The sequence below is a fragment of the Malurus melanocephalus genome, unplaced genomic scaffold (assembly GCF_030028575.1).
Source record: "Malurus melanocephalus ecotype Western Australia unplaced genomic scaffold, MMel_1.1 scaffold_30, whole genome shotgun sequence".
Classification (NCBI taxonomy): domain Eukaryota; kingdom Metazoa; phylum Chordata; class Aves; order Passeriformes; family Maluridae; genus Malurus; species Malurus melanocephalus.
This window is the reverse complement of record NW_026623262.1, coordinates 2,586,142-2,610,699: the sequence shown is the minus strand read 5'-3', so window position 1 is coordinate 2,610,699 and position 24,558 is coordinate 2,586,142. Positions and strand designations below refer to the sequence as shown.

Below are 24,558 nucleotides of genomic sequence, written 5' to 3'. Positions count from 1 at the left end.
TGAATGAGTAAGCTGCAGGGTGTTTTCAGAGAGACACCCACCAAAATAAAGGTGTCCTAAAGCWTTGCTGAATTTTAGCCAAATAATCATTAATCTTCCCTACATTTCAGTTTCACAGGTTGTTCTTGTAATTTGCTGTCTGAATTATAAATTAGAGTGCAAGTGYAGAAAGGAGAACAATATGCATTTTCATTTTGTATAATATTCCTTTTCATGGTTGAGTATCTAGAAACTAACTTATCATAATAACACTTATTACAGTTTCACCTAACAATTCTTCTCCCATACATTATGAAATAGATCATTCATATCATTTTACTTAATTGCCTTTTTTTTTATGAGGTCATTTAAAGGTGTTTAGTATTAAACATTTTTGTTACGCATCCATATGAATTGTGATTTAGAAGATTTTATCTTTAGCCTTCAGCTTTTCTTGTTGGCAGCATATTCTAGAAAAGGTAAATGAAATTCTTGAAGGGGATGTTACTGAGCATGTTGGTTTTGCTTATGATGTGCAGAACAATGGCTAGGATAAAACTGAATACTCCAAATATGATTGAGAAAGCTGTGTGTTATGGGGCTTTGCACATTGTTTTTTGCAGCACTGAACTGCAGATTTTGCAAACAGAATKAAGGAGGAWCCCTGTCCTGAAGTAGTGTAAAYAAATCTTTTCAAGTAACAGTTCACRTKTGTGCTAGRGTTCAAGGCAGAATGYTTCCGTTCRGCAGCCATGCAGAGCGAGTTTGGGTTCTCACAGGGAGTGAGAAAATCCCAATGTCTGAACTCTTCCACACAATGTGTTTATTTACATGTATTGTTGCATTAAGTTGGCCAGGAGAAATTGTTTCTTAAATTGTTCAAAGGCCAGCCTAAGAAGGWTTAACAGGCTTGGCATCTTATTATGAACTGGGCTGGGAGGAGAAAGGGGAGTGATTTAATATTATGTTGTCAAGCTGAACTTCAGCATGATAAGAGGTAAAACCCCTGAAAACATTATCACTTGCTTGTAAAATTATCAAGACCAAAAATAAGAAATCATAACCGGGGGGAAAAGCCCTCAACCCTCACAAACTTTTAAAGGACCCKCCTGCCCCTGGCTCCTGTAGGACTTTCCCAACTCCCCATCATTTGCCACCAAGATTTGAGAGAAGAGGCGTATTTAGGAATTCATGTTTCAGTAAGGATATCTGCCGGCACTGCTTTTACATTTCTCTGTGCATCAGAGGTGCTTGACATAGTAAAAAAGAACTGTTAGCACCACTTGGTGGCCAAATAATTTTTAACATATCTGAGCAATTTTCTGGGGGATGACAGATGTTGAAGTACTTTATCTTTTTGTGTGAATTCCACAGAATTATATTTCTGTCTGTTGGTTTTATCAGCTCACTGTTAATTTCACTGCTACAGCCATTCCCTGAACTTCCTGAAAGACACATCAAAAAGCAATTGTCACAGCAGCTCACAGCCCTTGTGGCTGTATTAGTGCCCACTGTTTCATTTGTAATTTGAGGGAATATTATTATATTGGTAGTTGTACTTCACAATTCACACCGAAAGGTTGATCACTTAGTATACCTTGGCAGTTGTATTTTAGAGTGAGATGAAAGGTATTTTTAGATAAATACTATCACATTCAAGACTAGAATGTACAGGCACAGTGTGAATGCACGTGTTTTCCACGTTTGGGTGAGGTATTCATTGGCCTGTGAGTAGTGCTGGATCTTTTCTTSGCTTGCTCCAGTTGATCTCGAATACAGGAAGGAATGTAGTCCCTTCATTGGAATTGCCATGTGCTATTTAAGCTTGCTGGGCAATGGATATGGTGGGAATTCGAGGAGATCTGTCAACTGTTACTTGTTGAAACAGATCCAAAAGGGAGAGAGAGAGAACTGCATCTCTTGAAGTTGTTTATTCCATGTAAAATAAGTTGCTGATCTTTTTGAACAAGTGTTTTTACCATACCAGTTGTTGTCAAATCGATGAACAATGTCAGACAAAGAATGAACTTCTGTCACTGCCACTAGAAAGGTTCATGATCAGATAAGGCAGAGACATTCTTTGAGTGGACTTAAGATTTTGTGTAGGAAATCAGGGAAGCTGCACAATGGAAAATGTCAAGCATGGTAGAACACCCTTCTATAAGGGAGGGTAATTTGATTGAAGCGATTACCAGACAGCTTGCAGCAGAAATTGTCTGCCAGCAGCTGTTATTGAGGCAATATTTTAATTTGTTCTTGACTAAATAGTTGGGCTTAAGGAGCTGTTTGCATTAGAGTGTGGTCAAGTTTCTTGTCTCTGTGTCATCCAGACTAATCTTCCCAGCAGACACCCTGGTAACTGCTGCTTGTGCCTGTGAAACCATGTCAAAGAATGTGGAATGCCACAGCTGAAAACTCTTATCATTAAACCCTGAYTTGCTGCAAAGCCCCTCCTGGTAGAAATGCTATTTTAAATCATTGTAGCTTTCAGGCTTATAACAATACATGTTCTCCAATGCATGTATTATTGCCATGCARTATATTCCTTTTCTATGTGTAATTGATTAAAGTGGAATTTTTCCCATTAGGAATGGAATTCCACTGTGGAACAATTGGAAGGTGAGGCATTTAGGATCTTGCTTTCAGAAGACTATACAGAAAAAGAACATCTAAAGCTTTCAAATCAGAAAATCTGTCTGTTGCAAGAAGAAGTGTGGTTCMACATGGAAGAAAGGAAAGCCCTGCTGCAAGAGGCAAATGACTTTTTTCATGCTGCTGGCAAGGTTGGTAAAAAGCCAAATCTATAATAACCTGATATTAAAACTATTATGTGTGCATTTTAAGGCTGGTGTATGTGGGATTAAGCAAACATTTTTCATATGACTTTTTGCCTCAAACTTCCATCCAAAATGGCAAATCAGTTAAAAAACTTTTCTCTTTTTTTATTTTTTTCTTTAAGTATCTGGAGAAGACTGCTTGGTTTCCAAAATAAGGTATCTGGGAAATATTTATTTGCCAGAAATTGGACTTTAATATCAGACACTTTGCCATGATGGCTTAAAGGTGTACAACGGTACAGGAACTGCGCTGAAATATTCAAACTGTTGCAAAGTATTATGGATACCAGAAACAATGTCTATCTTTGCAGTGATTGCCACAGGGGCTAATTATAATCAGTATTATTAGTAATGCATCCTTTATTCCAAAATATTTCCATTAGGAAACTATTTAGAAAAGGTTGCGTTTTAAGGTGTCCAAAGAACACACGATATTTTTGTATTTTTTTTCCCCAGGCATAGTTTTTTAGACTGTTTATAGAAGTTTTAAAAGCAGACTATTCCCAATGATAGCTCCAACAATAGAAATATTGATAACGTATACTTTGCTTTTTCCTTTTCCTTCAGGTACTTGATGGTCTCSAAAGTATTGAGAATTTCCATAAAATCTCTGTTACAGAAGGCTTACATTTGCCTGCATTGACACTGAAGTACAAGGAATTACAGGAAGCAATTAAAGGTTGCACAGCAACTACCATGCAAAAGGGACRATCTTTAGTTAATAAAGCAGATTCTCACAGGTATTCCCTCCATTTTTTCATATCTGCTGCATCTCTCCATAGGTATCTGTTGCTTTGTAACTCGAGAAGTTAGAATCAAATTGCATTTAGAGCYAGCATAGTTTGCTAAGCAGGTTCGCATTTAAAGACTCTGTGCTTCTGCCATAATTCTCTGATGGTATTTATATGAACCAAACTCATRAAAAGCTTTTAGGAATGCTACTTGTAAGGTTTTACTGAGATGTAAATTATCCTTTTCAAAAATTGTAAATCTTGTTCCCTTATTGCTTTTTTAAAAGGAGTGCTGCTAGTTGTTTTTAAACATATCTCTTTTTAAGGAATACTGAAATAGAAGCATGAYATTTTTAGAATTTAAGATTAAAGCAGAAACTAAGAGCTTGCTAGTTTTTGAAAGCACATTTTACAAACTTTGAAATCACCTGTTCCCTAAAAGGACTTGGAATTTCGGTTCTCTTTGTGTCCAATTCTTGGATCAAATTCAAACTGAATTTAATATACTAATGCCATGTTTCATATTAGTAGTGCAGACTAATATCTTTGTTTGAGTTGCAGAATTTAACTCTGAGCTTTACCTGAAGAAAGAGAAAATTTCCTTTAATACTGAAGGACAAAGTCGAAGACCTGGAATAAGCATCTGTATTAACATAAGTTTCTGATGAAACTAAAATAATTCAAAAACTTCTTTTGAACATGTTTGTTTTACAAAAATTCTTATGGTGAATAAATTTAAGTTGTAATTAACTTGTTTTGTGTGTTAGGGGTGYTAATATCAAAACTTCAGTTCTTAATTGTGTGAGGTAACTTCTTTACAATATAAAGTGGACTACCTCAAGTATTCAGACTCTGAATTGCTGTCCTGATAAGTTAACTTACCTAAAGTTAAAAGGCAAGCCATTGTTTTGTAAATTGGTGGGGTTTTTCTCCCATTAAAATAGCTTTAAGGAAAGGTTGACTTAGAATGTGTATGACATTCTTTTTTCAGCTACTGCAAAAACACTGAAATATTTGAAAGCCCAAAGAAAACATTCCTTTTAAAGTAGAACTGCTATGCTATGTATTTTCTCTCTTTTTAAGCTCTTCCATTTGTCATTTTAGTTTTTAGACAGTATAGCCAAAGTGAGAAGTGAAATGAGCTCATTCTCAGTGAAACAGGCTATGTGTCTTGTGAGAATTAATGTATCTCTCTTGTGAATCTACCTTAGGTACTGGTGACAAATGATTTATCTGGAAATTTCATTCCTGAGTTTTACTAATTATCCATTTTATTTGGATTAATTTTAATATTTCTCTGGTTATTTTTCTTTTAAGGGTAACAGTTTAAAAATTGTAAGTTATTCAACATACAAATTAACAGAAAAAGTGTTGGGTTTTTTAAAAAAAATCATAATCATCTTTCATAGTGAGTAAGAAAACAGAAATAAACAAGAGTTCTTCTTTTCTGTTTTAGCTCTTGGGTGGCAGGAATTCAGAAAATGATGGAATGTGTTCAAAAACGAGTAGATCAATTAAGCAGCCAGTGTCTGGATTATAAAGAATTTACTTTGAAGGAACAACAGTGGACTGCCTTACTTGAAGATCASCTGAATAAGGTACATTACAGAATCACAGAATGTCTTGGGTTGAAASGGATCTTAAAGATCATCCAGTTCCAACCCCCTGCYATGGTCAGAGGCACCTTCCACWAGACCAGGCAGCTCAGAGCCSCATCCAACCTGGCCTTGRACACTTTCAGGAATGGGGCAGCCACAGCTTCWMYAGGAAACCTGCTCCAGTGCCTCACCACCCTCAAAGAATTTCTTCCTTGTATCCAATCTAGACMTACCCCATTTCAGTTTGAAGCCATTACCCCTTGTTCTGTCWCTCCAAGTCACTCTCYAGCTTTCTTACAGACYYCTTTATGCACTGGGAGGGTTTCCTATAAAACCTTCCCCAAGTCTTCTGTTCTCCAGGCTGAACAGCCCCAGCTCTCTCAGCCTCTYRTCATAGCAGAGGTKCTCCAGCACTYTGGTCATTTTKTTWTGAGTATTATCACCCTCATAACACATCTTAATGCATTCCATAACATGCTCAACRCATTCATGAACAATGCATTTGTTGCCATAATTCAACTATAGTGAATATTAAAGTTGAGTCAAATAACAACAAGTTTGTTAGAGAGACCACAGTTCCAGTCAGAATGATGATTGTTCTAATGAGCACAAAGGAAGCTAAAGCTGTTCTGAAAAATTCAGCTCTTTCCAGGAGAACCTTTTAGCAGTGATGTTCAATYGAGCATAGATTTGCTTGGATAATGAACTATTATAATTTGTTCTTTTGGAAAAGAAGTGATCAATCAGTACTGTGACCTGCTGGCAGGTTTCCCCCACTGCTTTTGTCTTCTATTTCATTTGGCTGAAGATAAAAATAGAACTGTGGAAAAATTGAAGGTTAATAAGCATGGTGACTAAATTTTCAGTAAATCTTACGAAGATTACATTCTGCTCACTATAAAAATTCCTTTTGTTAAGGTATTGATGCATCAAGGACATGACAGCCTGCTTTAAACGGTTGAATGGCACATTGTACTACAGACATTAATAATTTGTAGAGATGGAATAGACAAATGGCTCCTAAATAAGTTTCCATGTGTAAATTCAAATTTTAAAAGTATAGTCTTTTAGCAAGGTTTGTATGGAGCCAAGAGTGTAGACCAGAAAAGTAAATTTAATGACTGAATAATAAAGTCTACAATCTGACATTTTGTATTTGCATGATGTTTATTTTGAACTATTCTCAATCAAATGTGAATTTGATTTGCCACTAGTTGGTCCCTTTCTATACCGTTTATATGTATAGAAATGATGTCACTATCATGCTGTGATTCTTAAACTGAAAGTTAAATTATAAAGGTAATTTTTACCTCAAATGTAGACCTGAAATTGAACATAAAGTCTCAATCTGTACTGTGTTCTAATCACTGTTCCCAGCCATGCATTAGAGAACACCTTGGAGACGTTTGTCATAACACAGTTATTCATTCCAGTGTAGAGTGCTTATTGTTTGAACCTCAATTAGCAGCTACTTCTTAAGAAAAATGTGACATGTGAATTCACATGTCTAATAATAACGATGTGTGTTGTGTCTGACATCATCTGYCTGTGCTCTTCATGATCTGTTTTGTTATCATGGTGCATTTATAACATCCTACTTACAGTGGAAGGGAATTCTGTATTTGTGTCTGCACAAAAATAGGTCTCTTGCCTTGTCAGAGACACTTCAAATGGACTTTCTGAAAAAATCAAAAGCTTTTGAGCAGAATCAAAATATCTCTGCCAGGGCTATAATACCTAGATTATAATGCAATTGTGCCATTTTGAAATGAGAAGCCTCAGATATTTAGGGTAAAAGAAAGCATTGTCGACAAAATGAGAGCAAACAGGAAGGGGTTTTGATCATGCCTGTTGAARAAATAGTAGTTTTCTTCCTTTATATTTTAATTCCTCACTTTTTCTGACTATATATGATATTAAAGCATAAGCTTTATCTTTTCTTCAATTTTTCTCTTCATTTGGGGCTGAGGCAGGTGAGGGGGGTGTGTGATTAAGGAGCTGTGGGTTATCAGCTGCTGTTGGGTTTAAACCGTGACATTATGGCCAGCAATGTTATATAAGCACCAACAGACAAGTGTCACCTCATTTTTTTTCTATACAAAATGCTATTTTATACTGGCTTCRTGATGTCTACTTATATGCATTAACCATGTGAACAATATTTTCAAATAAAGGTGTGGCAATCAATTCAGAAACTCACCCCGATGCTTGCAGTTGGTGTGGAGATTGGCTTGTATTTGTGYGAGTCAGAAAGAGTTCTGAACAAACACCTCGAACTGGCTAAACAAACAAAGGTAAAAATACTTTTCAGTAATGTTAAGTGCTTTCASAAACTTCAGTGCCTGTGGAAATAAAATTCACTTTAAAACCATTCTGGAGAGCACATAGTAACCCTATAAAAAACTCAGCAGATGAGCAAGAATATATTTTTGTTCCTCAAGACTTTACAATAGTTATAAGTGTCTTTTCTGCCAAATTTTTCCATGCCAGGGTATTACTTTTGTTTGTTGCAGTGTTAACTTTACCCTGACAGATTATACACCTCTTCTAACTATTCTTTCTGGGCATTATGATATGTTATCTTTTAAAATGGCTGTTTCAATAATTACAGCTTTCATTTTAAGGAAAGAAAGGACACTATATCACAGAAATATCCATGTATGTGCTCTTCTTCAAACAAGTAATTGAATTACACATAAGAAAGCAAACCTAATGGGCATTAACAATGTGATATCAATATTCACAAGTCCTTTCTGGTYATTATACATATTTTTCTATGCTTCTGCCCTCAAAGGAAACTTCATGTGAACTGAAAACAGCTGAGGAAATCATCAAAGATATGAAAGAGTTTGAACCTGAGCAGGTGGCAGCTTTTTCTAGCAGAGCTGGCTTTCTGAATAAAGAACTGAACAAAATTGAAAAAAATATTACTTCGAAGCTGGAAATTTTAGAAACTTATGTGGCCTTTTTAAAGTCAGCCATCGAGGTATGGATTACTTATTTATTCTCTAACTAGATTGTAAAAATCTTTTAATTGAAAAACATGCTTCCATGGTAGGAAGTATTGTGATTGATTTTAATTTTGCTCCTCTGCACATGTGCACTCTCATTGTATGCATAATAAAAATGCTTCCGTRTATGTACTCTGAATATTAAATTTACTGATTTGCTTCATATAACTTTTAAAAATGTCACATGATATGTTCATAGAGATCTTTGTTGCTGTCTTGCACTACTTCCATTGACATGCTAATGGAATATGATTGGATTTTAAAATGAAATAAAAACCAACTCTAGCTCAAATCATAATCAATTCAATGCCATATAATTTTGGTAGCAGTGCTAAAGATATCCAGGACAGTTAATTTTCATTTTTATTTGTATTCCATTTTAAGGTTCTGTAATATGGTAGCTATTTAATATTTAGAAACAAATTGGGGTTGGAATTGAACCTATCAGATAAAATTAGCCATAGGGTTTATTTATTGCATKATAAACTACAAAAAAAATTGCATTKCATCTAATTCTGATTATTGCTAACTTCMGTTACATCACATTAAGCAGATCAGTGAAAATCAGTGCATTGATGTACAGATATTACATAATATCTATGTGATGMTATGGGACAGACATTGAGCAAATTGTCTGCTTGCCATCTACTGATTTGCAAATTATTTAAAACTATTCTATGATTTGGTGTTTGTAAAGATTYTAGGGACTCATAGATCTTAAAATCAGGAAAAGATTCAGAGGGTGCTGTTCAAATTTATCATATCTGTAGAACTTCTGATTACAGCATCTCAAGTTTTGATTTGAGCTTTGATATTWATTTAATGTCTTTCTATAGGTAAATGATGATATTAAAAATCTGAAGGAATTCTATAATTCAACACCACTACCAACAAACAGGGAGTCTGAAATTAAAATTGCGACAGAGTCAGCTAATACACAGTGGCAAAAGACTATAAAGAAGACTTTTTCCACYCAAAATATTGGTTGCTATTTTCTTAATTTAGTAAATGTGGTGAGTATAATCTGATAAACCGTATTGAATATTTTGTATTTGCCTGTGATAAGGTCCATTCCTAGTTCTATGCCTGGTGGATTGTRACTTGTCCAGTACCTGGTTTTAAAGGGGCTAATGCTGATACAGACTTTTAGAATATGAAGGCATCATTTGAGTGCCTGTGGCACTAGAAATAATATAAAAAGGCTTGTGGTTACAGTGACAGAGCCCTTAATGACCCATTCTGTGCATATGAATATAATCCATGCTCACGTCTGTTTTGTTCATGTTGGAAGATGGCATGTATGCAAGTACAATATTAAGTTTATTTTACTTCTACTAGAAAGCAGTCAGTCTTTACTCAATGAGTGCATGAATTCTTCTAAAGAAGTGGATGTTAGAGTTACTTCCTTGCAGATAATTTTTCCTGCTGTCTTAACATTCTGTCCCGGGCCACATTGCCCAGGCATCCCTGTCTAATTATTCAACCACACTCCCTGAGATGATCTTTTGAGATGTGCAATCATTCCCTAAGCTACACCTCCTTCAGTAATCCCCATTAATGCACACAGCCTGGATACCCAGCTGCTCTTTCTGCTTTTATAAGGCAGAGTAGGCAGTAATTACACATGAGGCTGAGAAGGGGGAGGTGGTGTTGGTAAACTGCAGCAGGGTGGGAGCTGAACTGCAAAAACTTCCAGAGGGAGGGAAGGTGCTCAGGCTGTCAGTGTGGYTGAACGTGTGTGCCAGTGGAATGCAGCCAGAGGAATGGCAAAGTCACTTAAAGTCTTGACATATCTTCAGATATTCTCTCCCTAAACACCTAGAAGCGTGTTGTCATCATATTTTCTGCTCCCCAGTTCCTATGATATTCCCAGGTTTTGGCCTTTAAGTATCTAGAAGATATGGATTATACTAATAATTTAAAAAACAGCTTCTCTTAGGAAAAAAAAATTAAATGGGAAAAGCAGAAACAGCATTACCCAGTTTTCAGGTACTTCTCATACAGGATCTGTTAAAAAGAGGTAAAAATACCAAATATTCAAATGATAAACACTTCAGCCTTCCCGTGCTTTGGTGCTGCTTTGTTTATCAGCATAAAGGGGTGGTCTTTTCTTCACATACTTTGTTTTCCAGCTATTTATTCTACAAAAGGCCATTCTGGGTAGTTCTGTTTATTCAGAAAATATTTTCTTTTGCCTGAGTGTGAAACAGCCATCAGATGGCAATAATTCAGTCATTATTGACCTGTTCTAGTTTTAAACTCCAACTTTAGCTATGTCCTCAGTTTATAAATTCTGTCAATCTGTGTCTATTTCTAGACAATATTAAGAAAAAAAAGTGTATTTAAAAGGATCAGATTTTTTTTAAGTTGCACTGGAATAGCTGGGGTTTTGTTAAGTTTTGGTTAAAATGATGAGGTTTTCATTGTATTTTATAAAAACATGTGTGAAAAAAATTTGTCTGTCTATTTGCCAGGTCAATGAGAGTTTAATATTAGAAGTAGAAAAATCTATAAAAGTAACAGAAGATATCATTCTGAATCTGAATAAAGAAAGGCAAGAGCTGACCGATCTTTGGGCAATCTGGAATTTTAAAATTACTCAAGTAAAACCCATCAAGCAACAGTGCCAGATCTTTAAAGAGCAACTAAAAATCGTAAGTAAAATAGCTAGAACCAACTGTGGCATAGATTGTTTTTAGTTTGTCTGTGACTCTCTCACCAGCTATTAGAGGTATTATTTAAGAAGGAGTGGTGATGTTTTCTGTTATGTCAGTCAGTCATCAGGAAACATTAAATGGTTTTGATCTTTCTTCCCCTCACTCAAATGCATACATGTCCAAGTCTCCCCTTCAAATTCCAAGTTTTAATCAAGTTTAATCCATGCTTTAACAGCAGTGGTTTTTCTTTTCTTTTTGAAAACACCATTTTTTGGTGACTGAATAGTTGCTCAATTAAACGGTGTCTTAGTATTCACGAAACTCAAGTCCAACCAGGTTCATACAGAAAGAGGGTTGAAATCTTGGCAYAGGGAGAATGTGCAGTGCTCCTTAAAAGAAACCCTGGCTAGGCCAGTAGCAGAAGCAGAGGTTTGTAGCTGCTGTTTCGCTGGTGCAGCTTATCACTACACCCACATCTGTTATCACACAAATTGTGTCTGTGGGTCTGCAGTCTTGGCATCTGAATCACTTTTTCATGCTGTCTTWAAGATATCTTATTACCCTTGTCACTCAGGAGATTTGTGACAGAGAGGCTTTACTGACAGCATTTGGGTGTCTGGTTTGAGGAAGGTTCTTGTTACCAATTTAGATCAAATTTGGAGGTTTCTTTATTTGTTGTGGTTAAAAATGCTGAACTTTTTTATTATCTTTTAGACTACCTGTGGATTAGAGATTCTTCAAGAGGCTCTCCACCTTCCAGCACCAGTTGACCTTGGAAGTGACCTTCTAATTATTTCAGAACTACAGAAAAAGCTTAACCAAATGAAACCACACTACCAGGTGAGAAGCGAAGCTAGTGGAGTGAAGGATGCATGAAAAGCTGGTTTTGGTTCCATAAAGATTCACACCCACATTGATGCCAGACACACTGTCTGGGGTTGAAGTATTTCGTGTTTTACATCAGTTTTCCAGGAGGAAGAGTTTGTGTGTGTTTGTAAGAGTGGAGAAGAGATTTTCAGTGTCCAGAGTGTGTCTCGCCTGCTCTTTGCTGTGTGCCAAAGTGGCACACACATGTTGGGGTGGTGGAAGTGCATGGGGAGCATCAGCTTCATGCTTTGGAATTTAGAGCTGGTCAGAGGCTGAGGTACCTCCTACTGAACCTTCTGCCTCCTGAGAATGCTGCCCCTGAGTTTTAGCAATTCACTCATCCATTGCCCTGTGAATATGTTTGACTTGTTTTCATGCAAGGCTTTTTCTGGGTGATGGAAACAGGGTGATTTCACACCTGGCAATAAAAACAGAATGTAATGTTTTAAAGTGCATAGCACTGACTTTTCCCCAAGGCAATTTACCCTTGTTTGGTAAATGTAAAGGAAAAATTGCAATTATGTTTGTGCAAATTGAGTGACTTTTCTGACTTTTGTTAGCAACTGAATGCGGAGCTTSAATATCTGATAAAATTATTGGAATTGCCAAGCCAGAAAGGATTTCCTGTGAAAGAGAATTCTGAGAGAATAAGTGAGCTTATTCATTTCCATCAAACAGTGAAGGATGCAATTATAGAATATGATGAGATTTTCAGCAAGACACTCAAATTCCATCACATTAAAAAAGAAGTGAGTATATTTTAAAATATATACTCTTCCCATTGTAGTTAAACTCTCTTTGGCTTTGGTTTCTGTTGTCTTCTTTTTACTTTTTCCCCCCCAAAAATAACATTAATCAGATCAGAATTAAAATCTTGGATCTAAAACTGCATGACTTTGGAGWATTTTAAACCCAGTTCTGACCCAATTTTAATTATTTAAACCTACCTCAAAAAAGTTTAGGTGGGTAAGTAAGAAATTGTAAGTTATTTTAAACACACACTGATTTTAGTTTTTGTATATTTCAGCTGGAATGTCTATCAAAATCAGGAGAACTGGATATTCCTGAAATATATGGGGACCCTGAAAATGTGCACCAGGCTAAAGCCTATCTTGTGAATTCTCAGGAGAAACATGCACATATTAGACAGCTGTATAATCTACTTATTACCCAGGGAGTGGACATCTTGTCTCAAGTACAGCAACTTGTGAGTATAAGTAGAATGATTTGTGAARTGGAGAATGAATATGAAAGATTATTGGAGTTACCTGGCTGAATTTTAGATTTGCAAAAAGGTACTACTTCTCTGACAAAAGTAAAGAGAGAACTTTAAGGAAATTCATCTTAAAACAACAGTGCTTAAAAAAAACCAAAACCCAGAAGAATAACTTTCTGCAGTATTTTTGTGAAGTTTAAGGCCCAAATGGTGATTTCTTGAATCTCTGTATTACAATCTGCTACTTTGTCAAGGTTTCTTTGCAGATTTGTTCTCTTATAAAGAGAGAATAACAGAACAAAAAAAAGGAAATATGGTAACAATGTTATCATATTAGTGGATTAAAGGCTGATTTGCATGACAAGATGGATATAATTTTAGAAAGAAGTTATTTATTCAGGGAAGAATTTTCATTGCCCTGTATTCATTCACTTCCTAAGAAAGCAAGACTTTCCTTATGACTCAGCTAGAACATTGGTCTTGGCAGTCTGCTCTTCAGACACCATGAAMTGATTGATGGCAGGAAGGAGCTCTTCTCCAGGTGGCAGAGGACTGGAGCAGATCCCTTCCTCTTTGTGCCTGGAGAAGACACCATGTGCAGGCTGTGACTGACCCAAAACTGCCCCCCAGTGCACTCATGGCTGAGGCTGCTGTGTCCTTGCTGTCCTTCCAGCAGAGGTTTAACAGCTGATTCCAGCCCCTTGGGGCTGACTGTTCACTCTGTGATTTTCGTTTTGGATTGGTTAAATCAACACATTCCCAGGGACTGATAAATGTCTTTGTCTCTTTCCTTGTTTAGAATTGCCTGAATGTTTCTGTGAAGAATCTGAAGCAAGAACTTGCAAGGTTTGAGTGTGACAGCATAAACTGGAGCTCCAGAGCTGATAAGTATGAGGAAGAGCTGTCACAGTATTTCCAGCACTGCACCACCCAAGAGGATATAAATAAGGTAAATGGGGTAAAATCCCAACACACTGAATGACTGTTAAAAGAGCTATYGTGTTCTATAACATACATTACTGTTTGCCATTCCCCTAAATGCTTCMTATGCATACACAAAAACAGACTTTCATTTTAGCAGCAACCCTGGATGGTGTGGTTCTGGCAGAGGGAACCATGCTGTAGAAGAGAATGAAAGCATGAAGCATCTAAACAAAASTCCCATTATGCTTCACAGTGTCATGGCAGAATCACAATATCTGACATTTGAAATATAAAGTGTTCTAGGTTTTAAATGAAAAGGCTCTCAATCTGGCTGAAGAAAAGGAGTCTGTATGTAAGGCTGGCCATATTCAAAGACACACTGTTAAATAAATGAGTGTCTTGTTTCTGTTCTTTGATTCTGGGATTACATAATGATGGCAAGAGAATGTGACTCCCTTCTAAGAAGAATTATTTTTCTGTTTTTATTTCTTGTTATACAACAAGGGGAAACAGGAAGTAGAGGAAAAAGCCAATCTTCTGTCTCTCAAATTTACATAAAAAGTCACATCAGCGGTGTGTTACTCACCACACACCCAATGCAAACAAATGTGTCTTTTGTCTTCTGATAGTTACTGGATACTCTCTGTAAAATAATTGCATAGCAATTAAAGTGTTAACTATTGGGTTCTTTTATTTTTCAGATTCAGTTGGGAAAGCTATGTTCATTGGTTAAGTTAAAAGCTGTCATCCCCAAACCTAATTAAATCTGGAACATAAACTAACTGAAATACTAATTTGATATGTGGATAGTGGTTTTTTTAGTTGCCTTTTTCATTAGAGATAAGCATAGAAGATGAGGGTATTAACTAAACAAATATTTGGCTAATGTACTTGTATATGAATTAGTATACTGCCATTTTCTTCTTTCTTTTTTTTTTTTTTCATTATTTTTCTATAACTAATTCTGTTCAGGGGTAAGAAATCAGACCCTAGACTACTTCAAGAATATAATTTATAAGTATTTCCTTCAGTATTTTAAACTCTGTCAATTTTATCATCAGGAATTGAATATTGCTAGTATATAGCAGACCTGTCTCAACTAACAATTTATTTACTATCCACTGTGTCTAAGCAAATAAATATTTCATGTGCCAGCAGCAAGCAGCAGCTGCTCATGGCTGTCACATAGTAAACAGCCAACCAGATAATCCAGTAGTGATTTACCAGTTTACAGAGCAAACTTTAAGTTGGCTAAAAATATTTGGGATTCTGCTGTAAACACTTACATTAATTTACGTTTGCTGTGATTAATTKAAGTGTGTAAATACAGCATGTGAAACAAGGCTTTGCTGTTTAGGACTCAGTAGTGTTTGAAGCGATACTTAGAGGCCATAGCTTTTTCCCTGTGTTTGTAATATATTGGTGCTTCTCAAAGAAAYAAGGAAACAAATACTGAAATTTACAGCCAAGAATTCATAGCATGAGTGTGGAAACAGTCTTCCAGAAGAGTAAAATGCATTCCTTTTCTGTGCCTGCTCTAATCTTTTATTTTTTTTTTTGAATTTGAGAATTTGAATTGAGAATTTGAAAAGGCAAAAATGAGTATTTATGTGCTATACATGTTTGAAAAGTATACGGAAAACTCACATCAGCTTTGAGATCTGTATTTGCCAGTTTGGGTTTCTTGCTTCTCGAGCAATTTTGAGTGTCAACCTCTGAAGAGCTGCAGCTCCACGGTGTCACACTGCAATCATCTGTGAGCTCAGCCCTAGGCGCACTGAGATGTGGTAATGCTGCCCCAGATCTGTTCCTGGGGTTATAAGTGACAGTTAATTACAATTACATACAGTAGCTTTAGGTGACGACTTTAAAAATAACATKTATGGATTAGGTGATGACTTTAAAAATAACATTTATGCATGCCTGCATGAAACTTGCAACAGAAAGCAGCAGATCTGTCCACAGCTCTTCCAAGTCACCTCATCTCTTCTTCACCATGTCATTATTGATACATTTATGGAAAGATATGGCTGGAAATAAGGATTTTAACCATAAATGRTAATGAGCTATTTTTATTCAGAAATCAGTAGGAATCGATATGTAGCCACATTTCTCACCTTGTAATTGATTTTTGTTGTTGATCCAGGAACAAAGTAGTCATTAATGACATGAACAGCACCTTTTTGTTCTTTCCACTTTTTGTTTGACTGTTTCTTAATGTTTGTCACTTCAAGAAAATGTTTCCAGCAACCTGCTTTCCTGAGGTGTTTTGATTATGGATGCTACTAAAATTTTGTATATGAATAGAAAGGGAAAAGTAAATTACTTCTCGAGTGGCTCACCCAGGAATCAAAGCAATTTTCTGGAATGGTACTATTAGCAAAAAGATGTTAAAAGCATCTTTTTAACTTGATCTTTCCATTTATTTTGTGGTCCTATAATAAATTGAAGCAATTGGTACTTAAACCCCTCTCCTCCACTATCATTCTCCACTCATGACGGGGCAACTATAATTAGGAGCAGCTTCCTGATAAAAGACTATGACACAATAGACAAGGTACAAAGTTCCACTAAAGCAATGGGCTGATGTCACTGRAGCATATTTGGATGCATAGTTCCTTTAGTATTTTTCATTTAATCTTGCTGAACTGAGATGTGTTAGATTTATAAAAATTGGCAGCCCTACATTGTCCTTGGTACAATTGCTGTCGGGAATGGGAGTTGTGCACATCCAGTCTGATGTACAAGTCGGAGCTGAATCTGGATTTTCCACTGAGGCTGTAAGAGAAGAGTGGCAGCAGCTGCAGACCTTTGACACATGAGCCATCATATCTGAAACAAGGAGCTCTAATTTCACATACTGCTATGAGGAGAGCTCTGGCCTTCTAAATTATCACTACTGGTCTGTACGTGCACAAGCCAGCAAAATTAACCAAAATAAACTCTTTTTCATCTTTTCTTTCCCACAAAATTGAAGCAGCAAATAAGACTTTTGTGTTCTGAATAAAAAAAAAAATATTGTTGTGCAGAAGTGATTATATTAACAGAAGGCTTTTAGACAGACTTTATTATTCTGCATACTTAGGTGGGATAAAGAGCTTAAACTAATTGGAGATCACAGGGCCAGTGATAGAATTCCCTTCCTTTCCATTACACTGAGTGAGCACCATCTGTTTATTCACTGCTGAAATAATGTGGCAACATCCCACAAGATGAAATGAAAATGAAAAATATATCCCATGATGGATTAACATTAGTATATAATAATAATAATAATGATTGATTGTTAGCTGTTCCAATAACAGTAGCTACAAAATAAGCCTTCATTAGTCCCTGGATTCTTTGGCAGGAAGGAGGAGGGGGCAGGGCAAAGTCTGTAGGACATTTTAATCTTAAAAAAGCCTCAAATACATATTTAGATATCAAATTGTGGATGTGACCTGAACTTGTTAATATTAAGTAGTTTTTTTCATTTGTGTGTCTGAAGTAAAAGATCCTAAAGCATTAGAATGCCTGCATTTCTTTACATCAGTGTCTTTAAATAAATATAACTTYACATAATTTATTATACAATATCCTAAAAGCAAAATATTATTGACCAAAAAGATCTGAAATTCTTAAAATCAATATTTTGGTCATTTTTATATTCTTTCATTTCAAATTTTATTAGTTAATTACAAATAATTTGAAATGTAAGGTAAGGTAATTAAATGCAAGGTAATTAAAATACCACTGATTTTAAGCAGGTTTTTTTGTCTGGTTCTTGTATCTCTTGCTTAGAGAAATTAAAAAGTAACAGTAATATCTGGAAGGATTTTTTAAAGTTGTAAATAAAATTGGAAATTGCATAGCTTTCAGAGAAAAAATACAAAGAAAATTGTGCTTAAAAATTTCATCAGCCTTTAACAATAATTTATCTGAGTGGTTTAGATATGCTTATTTATATAAAAGTAATTTTAAAAATGACCTGATTTATTAAGGGCCCACTTGTAAAAGAACATTAAAGGAAATGTAATTGTCACTTGAAAACAAAAGATAAAGAATATAATAACCATATATTACAACTAGTTTACCTGGTAAATAAACACTGGGTTTAAAATTCTTAATGTTTAAAATTCTTACTCTTCTTACTGTAAAGACTTTCTGAGGAACTAAGGATGCTTTATGAGGTGACATAGCATTACTAGTTTCTGTATCAAATTTTCAACATTCACATTGTCCATTAAACAGCTCTTGAAAAAACCTAAATTGATGTATGCTAATTTTTTTTCTTTCTTTTTTTTTTTTACTGACCAATACTCTTACTCTGTTGGCAGCTCAGGGAATCATTTAAGGATCTCAARAAGAAATTCAACAATTTGAAGTTTAACTATATGAAGAAAACTGAAAAAGTTCGMAATATGAAAGTGCTTAAAACACAGATTCAGCAAGTTGATACATATGCAGAGAAAATAGAGGTAATGGAAATTCTAGGCTTARTAAAGTCTTCACTAGTTGAATTAGTCAGCCTATGCTGAGCATATCACAGGTAATTGGCACATCCCAGAATTTATTGTGCACTTCCTCTTGCTCAGCATTATATCCTTCCTGTCTGTCACTGACTGAGACATTTTTCATTGTTGTGTTTCTGTTATTCTTCCATGTATTTCAGTGAAATAATCTTAATTCCTGTCTGCACTCCTTTTATCCTCCACTATTTTTCTGTTTCATCTTTTATTCTTCTTGCATCTATTACTTCAAAATATGTGTGACCTAGTCTTTCTTCTYYTTAAAAAACCCTAAGACAATTACCTTTTGCATCAAGCTACTCTCTTGTCTTTCTCATTTCCTCATGTAAGATGAACCTTTTTCTTCAGAGCCTTTGGCTGTGTTCATTGCCTTGAGTTGATTGTGATCATTTCCACCTTAGAACCCTGCTGGCCTCACCCRTTTTTTGCATTCACCAGAAACTCTTCATTTCTATCTGCAAGTCATGCATGGCCATGTTTTGCTACTACAAATATTTGTTTATTTTTAAGCTGAAAAGTGCTAGCTCAATTATACCTTCAATAAATTATAATTTATATCAATTTTAATCAGCATTGCAGAGGCCCACCAGTTTTGAGTTTTGAAAGAGCAGCTTATGATTTTTAAATCATATGACAATGAATATGTTTGTATGATTTTGCTCTGCTTTTTTATATGAAATTTCTAACAAATAGAAACATTTTGTTTGGTGTTTAACATTGCTACATCTTTCAAACAGATTCTTAAAAAGAAGATGGATAATTTAGAGAAGAAATTCATTGACGACCCCTTTGCAAATGAACCTAATGCTAAAGTTAAAGTTCTCTTGGGCTCAATCAGTGACTTAAAAAAACAGCTGAATGATTTTAACATGGTTGTGGAAGATTACAAGCAAAATCTGGATCTCATGGAGCATCTTCAACAGATGATGAAAGAGGTACTGGTAAACCTGAGACCCCCACTATGGCTGTAATAATGATCTGGGGCAGGCACAGATAAATGTGCTTTAACTGCCTCAAGATTAATCTGTACCTTCTCAAAGTAGCAAATTTGTAGGAAAAAAAAATTGTTTCTGTCTAAATTTTGYAGTGTAAGGGGGAACTAAATGTGAAGTGTGACCATATTCATGCATCTGAGGTCTCCACCTCCATATGAGTTTCATAGTAATTCCACATGTCTAAGATCACTCTTACAGGCCCATTTTCTCTAAGCAAGCTCTGAGGCAACCTAAAAAATGCCACAAAGTCCTCTTTGATAGCTCTCAAACTATGAGAGGCAGGTTATCACAATAGTGGCTGTGGTTTACGTAATAATTAATGTGAAATACTCAGTTCCTTAAGAGAAGAATATATTTTCTAATACACTAAATTGTTAAACATGTCTATAATTCTTTTTTTCTGAACTGCTGTTTGTCTGACTGGACACTTTCACAACTTTAATGTATTTGAGGCCTGTCTCATATATTGTCTTTTTTAAAAGAAAAAAGTTAGYGACAGTATTGTAACAGTATTTTCAGGGCTCTTGCCATGGGGGAAGCTCATTCTGGTCATCACTGTTTATTTTTAGAAATAACATTGGTTTTGTTTCCAAAGGGATCTAAGTGCATGACAAATTCCCTTAATGATGAATCACAATAGCAAAGTTTTATTTAAAGAGGTGTTTTCAGTGTCCAGTGGCCTGATCAATGTGTTCATGCCTATACTGTTAGCAAAGCAATTTGTTAACATTTGCATTTTCAAGTTCCCCATTTTCTTAACAAAAATAAATTATTTCCTAGAGCTAAAATAAGGACTGCTTTTTTTTGGGTTTTTTTTGGTTTTTTGGTTTTTTGGGTTTTTTTGGGTTTTTTTTTTGTTTTTTTACTCAGGGTAAAATATCACCTTTTATTCATAACTTTCAGCAAATAGGCACAGTCTTAAATGACAATTTCAGCAATGCATAGAAATGGTGGTTATTAGCTACTTCTTGATTATTAGCTTCACTTCTTGTAATGGTGCAGTACTAATGATTCTGAGTGAACACCACATTCTGTCTTGTTCTTAGTACTGTTAAACAAATTATGGCTATGTTCTAAAGGCTATTCTTATCAGTAGAAARATTCCTGGCAACTTCAGTGGTTGCTGCAACCAAAAACCCTGTTTGATAGTGTTTAATTTTAAAAAACCCTTCTGTCCTTTCTCAGCTATAACTGAGGCCATAATATGATGTTTCTGAAATTAGTACATTGATATAGAAGGAGGAAAGAAATCAGAAATAAAACATGTTTTTGCAGAAACATTAAATAATAATCTCACCATGCTTGTGAGATGAGCATGGGCCTAGTGCTTAATGAAAATTTAACTGCTATTAATACTTGCAGCTCCATTAGTAGTGAATAAATGTTTCTCAGGTTAGATTAGTCAGAATATTTAAGACATACTATATGCCATTTATGGAAAGTCTAAGAATAATTCAGTCTATTCTACAACAGCTTGAATTGCAGATTGTAATTCATTACAGTGCAGTTTTTTTTATCCCTCAGTGTCAATTTTGGTTTGAAGATGTGAGTGCAACAGTGATTAGAGTTGGCAATTATTCTGCAGAATGCAAAACAAGAGAAGCAATAGAGACCCTCCATAAGCAATTCAACAAGTTTATTGAACCTACAGTGCCTGAACAAGAAGGGAAAATTCAGCAGATTATGGACCTTGCTGAACAGTTATATGGTGAGGAAATACCTGGTAATGTACTGTGGGGGCAAAATGCAGTAACTTGGGATGGAAGTAAGGAGGTTCCTAGAATTGTTCATTTACYCAGAAAATCCCATGAATTTTAGAAAATAAATGTTTTAAAATATTGATTGGAAGAGGTGAAGGATTTCAGAACAAATATTTRCAAAAAATGAAAATATGAAAGTACTCAGAACTCTGGTATTTACTCAGTTTTCTAAATACGGCCTGAGTTCACCTTGAAATCAAAATGTCCTTGTAATATTCATGAGCTTGGAGTTAAAACCTCATGGCTTAAGCTSTCTCATAACAGGCAAGCCTTTGAAATCAGAAGATATTATAATGATATACCTCAGTGATTATTTAATTTTTTACATTAATACTTTGAATAACTTGTAGGATTTGATTGCCAATTTTTYATTAGCAAATAATGTAGATTGCTATTTAGAATACAGTATTTTCAAWTGTATTGATTTGGAACATTGTTGACCAAAAAAAAGAAAGTCAAAAAGCTTCATATTTTACCTTCTCTCCCCCAATTGTAATTTTCTATATACTTATTCAAGTTATCTTGTCCAAAGATAAGGTGACCATCCCAATGTGCAGGGAATTTATGTAACCTATCAATTCAAGTAGTAAAGCAGAAAGCATTTCCAGAGTCAAACTGGGCTTTTAAATCTAGAAAGTACAGATCACTTCTCTTTTCTTCTCACTCCTTTTAATTTTTTTGTTTTTTTCCTTCTCTATATTTTAAACAATACTATCTGCAGAAAAGGAGATGACAGAATAGAWTTTTGACAACAGCTGATTAGGAATAGCAGGAGAAAGAGGTTGCTCAATGTTCTTTAAGTCATTACATGGGGAATATCTCATCCATCTTGTCCTTGCTTTGTATTTTCTATAAAATAGAGAATAATAATAATAGTAGTAGTAATAATAATAATAATAGTAATAGTAATAATAATAATATTAATAATAATAGTAATAATAATAATAATTGTAATAATAATAATAACAATAGTATAGGGAGCTAAGTGCCTCCTAGCTGTAAAATATGGCAACTAATTTAGGAGACACTTTATGAGGTTCAGCATCTTTCAATGTAGTATTGCTAACGAGAGAGAAGACCTGCAGAAACTCTGAGGGTTCATCTCCAGTAAGCTTTCCAAAAGATTGGAAAGCGCATAGCTGTGAATCACAGGATTCCTCCAGCAAAATAAAACGAGAAAAATGTAATTGTGGTACACTAGGGTTACAAAGTGCACTGATTGTCAAATGTGTGTTTGAAGTATTCTGTTCTACTTTCATGCTGTTTTGTTTCTATAGGTATTGAAGAAGGAAAAAAGTATGTTGAAAAAACTGTATTAAAGTATGAAGAAATCATGAATTCTGTTGATGGGTTGTGTAGATCTCTGAGAGAACTCAGGGAAATAAAGGTATTTTTTAAAAACTGGGGGATATATCTCATCTGCATCGATTTATCAGGTTTAGTGTTTGAATTGGTGCTCTTAACCAAGGATCACATATGGCAGTATGAAATACTTCTTAATTATTCACTTTTCTGTTACCTAAGGTAATGATTACAATGAATCAATTAAGTGCTGTTTGTTTGGACACTAAATATTTCTTCTAAGTTTCTTTGCTTCTTTCAGAATTGCTACTACTTTCAAGAAAACTTCTTGGGAAAATGTCAAATTTTATTTAAGTATCTAGACAAATACTTTTATTTTCTTCATATTTTGTCTTCCTTTGATATTGTAATATAGGTAACTGCTAGATCTACAAAATGCCAAACAACCTACCTAGGCTCCCKCTTGGAAAGGACGTCCCAAAAACAAGTTGTGTTAAAGCCAAAGTAATTTGAGTTAGAAAAGCCTTGCTTTTACTTAAATAACAAAGAGAGCAACAACATTTTTAGTTTCATGTTCTGATAAACTGCTTTAGGTGTAATTAAATACAACATATTAACTGGGGAGGAATTATGGAAGACAGCTGATGGGGTAAATAATGATGACTCTGTCTTTGCTTGTCCGAGAATGAATTAATTGGGTTTTGCTGCATTTATTTTGGTCACAAGCAATTTATACTGTGAAATATTTRGATTTCACTTTGGTTTTTGCTCTGTTGTACAGAGCATAAGTCAACATGTAGCTAAAAATTGCTATCTTCAATTGTGTATAAACCTAATTTTCTTCTCACATGGCAGAAAGTTGAGTTTTCTGAGGAGGTGATTACTGTTAAAAAAGAAGAAAGAAGTGGTCAAGAAGCATGTGAGACTGTTAAAAAAGTGGAGCAAAAGCAGCAGGTTAGTTCCCTTGCTTGGAGTTTCTAATAACTAAAACTCTGTTTCTTAACAGGCTTTGTGCATTGCTAGAAAGTTTCTTGCTTTTCAGTCTTGAAGCCTCCATTTGATTTGGTGTTATCAGTGTAGTCTCGGTCAATTGTTTTTCAATTATTTTCAGTTACCCCRTTTCCTTCTATCCAATCCACATATTCTTCCCTATGAATTTTTACTTTTTAGCATTTTTTACATGCCTGTGTATCTCCTTTTATCTTCTAAAGCAATATTCCTTTCTTAACCTTTTACCAGTTTTCCTTTGGTCCTATTGCCACAATATTCTTAATGCAGATGTTGTCTTTGTGATCTCTTTCTTGAAAAAAAGAGCGCATTCTGCTCTCTCCTTTAAAAATAAAACTTAAGGGAATATAGGACATAATAGTGGAGACTGCTATTAGTACTCCCAGAGCCCTAGAGTTCCTATGATGCCTAGATACAAGTCATGAAAGCATTTGATATAAAAGTAATATTCTGTCGAGAAACTTCACAGCTTAGAATTTGAACTAAATAAATGTGGAAATTATGATTATTTGTTGAATCATGAAGGTCTTAATCAGGAAAAAACGTGGGGGTTTAAAACATTTTTCTTTCAGGTGGTATCAGGTGAATTCCATGCRAATTCAGAAAGCATTGCTGAGAAGAGAAGCAATACTCTGTCTCCTACAAGCMCTAAACAGGTGTGTGTTCTTTGTATTAATTTCCTTTTAATCACATTGATGGGCATCATTATGTACTGTGAAGGGAATTCTACTCCTTAATTTGCTGTGTCTCCAAAGTGAGGACAATTGTTATAGAATGGTAAACTTTGATTCCATTCTCATTTTCAGTATTACCAAAATCCTGAAAAAACAAGCACATAGATTCAGTTTAACAATAGTGTGAACAGCAGGAAAAAGAGCAGCAATGATGGAACACAGCTCCAGGTGTCAGCAGCTCAGTAGAACTTCATGTCAAAGATAATTTCCTGTAATGCTGGCATGGCACTTTAGAAGAAACAGCAGAACTCACCATCAAATAATCATCTTTACCCTCATCTCAAAACACTTGAGTTCCATTTCAGGTGCCAAAATCCTCTGCATCAACAATCACAAATCATACAAAATAGGGATCGCATGAATATTGAGGACAATGTGCAAAAGGAGATTAGATAAGGGAAGACYGAGTGTGCATTTAGAGTGATAAAGAT

General features: G+C 35.1%; 1 protein-coding gene across 1 annotated transcript in view; it reads left to right on the top strand.

Annotated features, from left to right (window-relative positions):
- CCDC141 (coiled-coil domain containing 141) overlaps positions 1 to 24,558 on the top strand; it is a 52,433-nt gene that overhangs the window by 22,928 nt on the left and 4,947 nt on the right. The window contains exons 9-25 of the mRNA XM_057363732.1: positions 2,568 to 2,762; positions 3,384 to 3,556; positions 5,004 to 5,145; positions 7,320 to 7,439; positions 7,940 to 8,131; positions 8,993 to 9,169; positions 10,631 to 10,810; positions 11,528 to 11,653; positions 12,241 to 12,429; positions 12,708 to 12,887; positions 13,696 to 13,845; positions 18,137 to 18,277; positions 19,066 to 19,263; positions 20,848 to 21,031; positions 22,361 to 22,470; positions 23,241 to 23,339; positions 23,966 to 24,049. Of these exons, the coding sequence (XP_057219715.1) occupies positions 2,568 to 2,762; positions 3,384 to 3,556; positions 5,004 to 5,145; positions 7,320 to 7,439; positions 7,940 to 8,131; positions 8,993 to 9,169; positions 10,631 to 10,810; positions 11,528 to 11,653; positions 12,241 to 12,429; positions 12,708 to 12,887; positions 13,696 to 13,845; positions 18,137 to 18,277; positions 19,066 to 19,263; positions 20,848 to 21,031; positions 22,361 to 22,470; positions 23,241 to 23,339; positions 23,966 to 24,049 (2,640 nt within the window). The remainder of the gene's footprint in view (positions 1 to 2,567; positions 2,763 to 3,383; positions 3,557 to 5,003; positions 5,146 to 7,319; positions 7,440 to 7,939; positions 8,132 to 8,992; positions 9,170 to 10,630; positions 10,811 to 11,527; positions 11,654 to 12,240; positions 12,430 to 12,707; positions 12,888 to 13,695; positions 13,846 to 18,136; positions 18,278 to 19,065; positions 19,264 to 20,847; positions 21,032 to 22,360; positions 22,471 to 23,240; positions 23,340 to 23,965; positions 24,050 to 24,558) is intronic.